This window comes from Cavia porcellus, unplaced genomic scaffold (genome assembly GCF_034190915.1).
Source record: "Cavia porcellus strain 051 isolate PalLab524CR breed Dunkin Hartley unplaced genomic scaffold, mCavPor4.1 scaffold_8, whole genome shotgun sequence".
NCBI classification, from domain to species: Eukaryota; Metazoa; Chordata; class Mammalia; order Rodentia; family Caviidae; genus Cavia; species Cavia porcellus.
Window position 1 is genome coordinate 18,486,491 of NW_026947491.1, and position 5,155 is coordinate 18,491,645.

Sequence of the window (5,155 nt, forward strand, 5' to 3'; positions counted from 1 at the left end):
ACTTAACACAGGTCACGGGGCCTCGGGAATCTGCGAGGATCCCCTGCTTGCTGAGATATCCACAGTCCTCCAGACACATGGGGACATGGATGCAGGTGCCCCAGATGTGCCCAGCTCTTCCTCTGCACACCAATGGTGAGGTGCAGGAGTCCCAAGTAGGCTGGGCTCCGGGGATAGCATGTGTTCACCTACTTCGGTAGTTTGTACTTTGTACCTAAGTTAGAGACAGACACCTCCTACTGTGGGCTAGATATCAAGACAAAAGATCAAACACATACACCCACATCCTAAGAACAGATATTGTACATAGGTCTCTACCACTCTCTCATTTCAGGAGACACCATCCCAACCCCCTATAAGAAGAGGCAATGCTCTATGTGCCTGCCTGCTTGCTATATAACTTGCTTCCCCATTTGTCCCTAATTTAATCAATTTTACATGATAGTTAATCTTATTGGTGATCTCAGTTCTGTCCCACTTCATGCTCACCCTGTGTGTTCCCATGTTTCCCCCACCTTGTCCCTGCCTCACTTTGTTGTTTTGCTATATAAAAGTCCCTATAAAAGACAGAGTCTTTGGCAACCCACTCAGAACCACTTATGTCTCTCAGACAAAAGCTTTCTTTCTCTCCATGAATATATTGTGTCCTTAATGTTCATTCATCAATTCATTCATTAAAATTCATTCATCAGTTTTAGAGGAACATGAGCTTATACTGGATATCTAGTAGGTTGGAAAATTTTTCCCCCATATCAAGATGATGTGGTTAAAAGATTTAAAAGAATACACGTTCTCATGTCTCAATGAATTGAGAGAGCCTGGGGCTCAAGTTCAAAGAGCTATTCCAGCCCAGCTGTGACACAGCAACACAGCAGAATATCTGCATTGTGTGGTCACATGGTAAAGTCCCAATAGGCTTAACCTGTCTCAAATGTAGACAAACAGCACTCATGGCAATGGAGATGACATTGGACTCTTCTGTATCCCTGCTGAAGCAGTCCCATACAGAGTGACTCCCTCGTCCAACATTTGCTCCTCCTCACACTGAAGGTCTGAATGTGTAGTCCCCATGCTCTGAGTCTCCTTGTGAGGATTGATGGAGTTGTGCTCAGCTCTCCATCATGACTCACTCAGGAATCCTCACCCCACTTTCCTGACTAAGAGATGAATTAATAAGGATGTCATCTCACACAGGAATTCTTTAAGGAGATTTAATTAAAGGCATTGGGGGAATCCATCTCTCTGTGCTGACCTCAGGTAACCCCTGAAGCATTTGCTGTGGAACTCAGTAGTAAGGAATCATGAGGGCTCTTGCTGCATCTTACTGGAAAAACTTTCAGTGCTCCAGTAGTAAACATGAGCTGATCCTTGTGGTTGGATAATAGCCCTCAAAAGACCAGTGTGGTCCTCGTCACAGCTAAAGCCTTTCACCTGAAGGCTCTGTGCTCTGCTCTGAGATTCATGTGCAGCATTGTTCTCCACCGTGAAGGGAGTGAAGAGCTCCAGGTGTCTTCAAAGCAATTCACATTTCTACAGCACAAATGTGTTAGTAAAAATACTAATCAGCATTTCACAGAGGCTAGAAATTATACTACACACATGTAAACATTAATGTACCGAAAGAAGATTCTCAGAAACCCATGAATATACATATATTGAATGCATTTCACAAACACAAAAGAAATACAATCAGATGAGTTTATGAAAGTCTTCAAAACGTAAGATAAACTTTAGACAAATTTTGCACACTTCAGTGAAAAACCAACAATTTGTTATCCATTTCAAAATATTGGTTTCCACCAGTTACTAAGTGAGCAAATACAGAATGAAGAATGCAAATTTATTTGAGCAATAACTCTGAAATGGATGTGAAAAGATGCGCATAGAATGTGAACTGATGCTGTGTGTTATGCACATGTGCTGTGTGCACCTCACAGTCCTGTTATCTTTGGTACCTGTGTGATGGTTTTCATATCCCTATAGTTTTCTTTCATCCTCAGATACAACCAGCTCCCTGACCAGCTCTTCACCTCCACGACCTGTCCAGGAGTAGGAGGTTTGGAACTTGAACAATGGACTCCAGGAACATCGCTGAGTTCTTAGAGGGTTCAGTCAGCACCATCCACCCAGCAGCAAACACAAAAATTTGTCCATCCCCTGTCTCCTTCTGATCTTCATGTGCAAGACTGCATTGCAGATGCAAATGTTTTTCAAGCTACCAGATAAGTTCATATTGCACATAGCCTTAAAGTGTTTTGTTTCTCAATATTTAAGATGTTATCAGAGATTTGTAAAGTTAGTCTAGAAGAACACAGTATAATGCTGGTTCCCCCTCTTTCTGGTGATGTCTCTCATATGTGACTCTAGGAAAATTCAGACAGAAGGATGTGGAGATTCTGCCTCTTATCTCAGGGCTTGTCCTGTTCTCTCACTGTTCCATCTCAGCTACTGCTGCAAGAGACCGTACCAGAGCCCATGACTCCCTCTCAGTCCCTGTCTCTGAGTCTCACATTCTCTGGTTAGTGTAGCTCTGGGACATTGCCCCTAGAACTGGTTCCTTCAGCTGCCAGGCAGAAAATTGAGTGGATGTAGCAGGACAGTAACAGTGGAGGGACAATTAGTCAAAATCCCTGACAAGTCAGCATTTATAAAATCAAGAAAAAGTTATCTGAGTAACTGTCCTCAATATCCGTGGAAAACTCAACTGTATTGCAATGTGCAATACATTTTCTGAGGGTATCTAAGTGTGAGCCCAGGTACAAAGCTATGTACAGGGTGGTGCGGACCAGCAGAGGGCGCTCAGGATCAGCAGCAGGTGCACAGCACCAAGAAAAGGGATATGTGGGGAAAGCTCTGCACCAGCACAGTGTCCTCTGGATCTTCTGGGAATCAGGAAACACTCCATAGGTGGTGCAGAAAAGGAATGTCCAAGCTAAGGGCTTCACAACGTTTAGTGTGAGTTTCCCCTCTGTCTTAGGCTCACACACACTGTGGAGAGCATACAGTGCACCCTCTCCAGTTCACAGGTGAGGTCTCCAGAGTGCAGAGAATGGGAGGCATTTTTGGTGTTGACAGAATATAGTTATCCCTGTGTATATTTACCCCTTTATGTGAGCTCCTATGGGAGGGCTGCAAAACCCTGCATACTCTATAAATAATACTGTGAATCTTAGGAACATAGATGCTTGGGAACACAAAGGTATGAAGATCATCATGCAAAAGTAGCCTGCTATTTTTATCACCATGAGCGAGAACTGTCACATACAGTAATAAACATTTCAGTTAACAAAAGAATAGAATGCAAGTGTTTACAGGAAGGGATTTTAATGGAAAAATGACCGGATAATTTACGAGTAGATAAATTAGGTATCTTGAGAATGGGCATGGTTTTGTGGATATTTAACTACCTGTACAATTCTTTCAAAAAGTGTATCACTTATTCATCATTAAAATAAACATGGAATGTTTATTTTTGGCATAATCTATATAATTAGTGTATTTTTAATGATACATTACCTCTCCAGAGGTAAGAAAAGCTGTCAGATCTTTGAACATATATTTGAAAAAGATGCTGGTTGCTGGTTGTCGATCCATCTATGAATATAATACAATACACAATAATGCTGTCATATTCCCTCATTATAATTAGATATGTGACAGTCATTGTACAGCTTGACCAGTCTGTCTTGGAAGTCCTCAACAAGCCATTGTGTTTAGTGAGAAGACTGTAGGACCTCATGGAGAGCATGATTTTATAGCCTATGATGTCTCATACCACAGAACATTATGCTTCTCATTCTATGTACACATCTGCGCTCCTGTGAAGTTACTCAATCGATTAATAGCATATTGGTAAGGATAAAAAAAGCAGATGAGGTTACACATAGGAAGGAACCATGTGTTCTGTATACTAGGAATATTACAAAATAAATCTCAAAACACTCTCATGTGCTTTGAACTCTTCCCTCTCTGAGACTTCAAGAATAGAACTGGCCATATTATACAAGATGGCATGCAAATAGGGCCTCCCTGTGTTGATGAAAACCAGCCCAGCCTTATAGCTCTGCTGAGGAGCCAGGTCCTGGATGCCCAGGGGTTCCCACTTGGTGATTGGCACTGAGCACAGAAGGTTCACCATGGAGCTGGTGCTGAGCTGGGTTTTGCTTCTTGCTACATTAAAAGGTAATTCACGAAAAATAATAAATACCAAATGAGTAAGTGAGTGGCACTAGTGGGATAATCAATGGGTTTGTGTGACAGCTTCTTGAGCAGAATGTCTCTGTGTTTACAGGGGTGCTGTGTGAGGAGCAACTGGTAGAGTCCGGGGGAGGCTTGGTGCAGCCTGGAGGTTCCCTAAGACTCTCCTGCGTGGCCTCGGGATTCAGCTTCAGTACCTATGACATGGGCTGGATCCGCCAGGCTCCAGAGAAGGGCCTGGAGTGGATCTCATTGCTTAGCTATGGTGGTGGTAGCCCAGACTACGCAGACTCCGTGAAGGGCCGATTCACCATCTCCAGAGACAACGGCAAGAACATGCTGTATCTGCAGATGAACAGCCTGAGAGCCGAGGACACAGCCGTGTATTACTACTGTGTGAGAGACACAGTGAGGAAACATCAGTGTGAGCCCAGACAAAAACCTCCGTGCAGGGATGCTTAGGACCAGCAGGGGGCGCGCGGGACACGTGGAACACAGAGTGTGTCCCAAGGGTACAAGTATTAAAGCATTTTGTTTCAGGCAGGCTTCATGACATTTAAAAAAGTAAGTATACAAGTAGTAGAAAGAACAGAGAAATAAAGAATTAAAATCTGAACTATGTAAAATGCCACATAAAAACTCAAATAATTCATTGTCCACTTTAAAATATCTCAAAAGCAATTAATACAATAAAATACTGTAATAAAATTAGGAAATCCGTTATTGAGAGTGTGAATTTTATATTTCCTATCCTTTGCATACTGAAGAAAAAATCTTTTAAGTGTTTCATATCATACATAAACAATTTAGAAAAATACAGTGTAGACTTGTAAAAATGGTTTTAAATACATGACTGTATTTATATGTATTTATGTATATATGTACATATATATATATATATATATATATATATATATGTGTGTGTGTGTGTGTGTGTGTGTGTGTGTGTGTGTATGTA

The 5,155-nt window shown here is 41.8% G+C and overlaps 1 gene segment (V, D, J or C); it reads left to right on the forward strand.

The window, feature by feature from the left end:
* The first annotated feature begins 4,136 nt into the window (after window positions 1–4,136).
* LOC100717070 (immunoglobulin heavy variable 3-23-like) lies at window positions 4,137–4,659 on the forward strand. The segment is given in 2 exon segments: window positions 4,137–4,182; window positions 4,292–4,659. Coding segments are annotated over 2 exon segments (414 nt in total).
* Window positions 4,660–5,155: the final 496 nt, after the last annotated feature.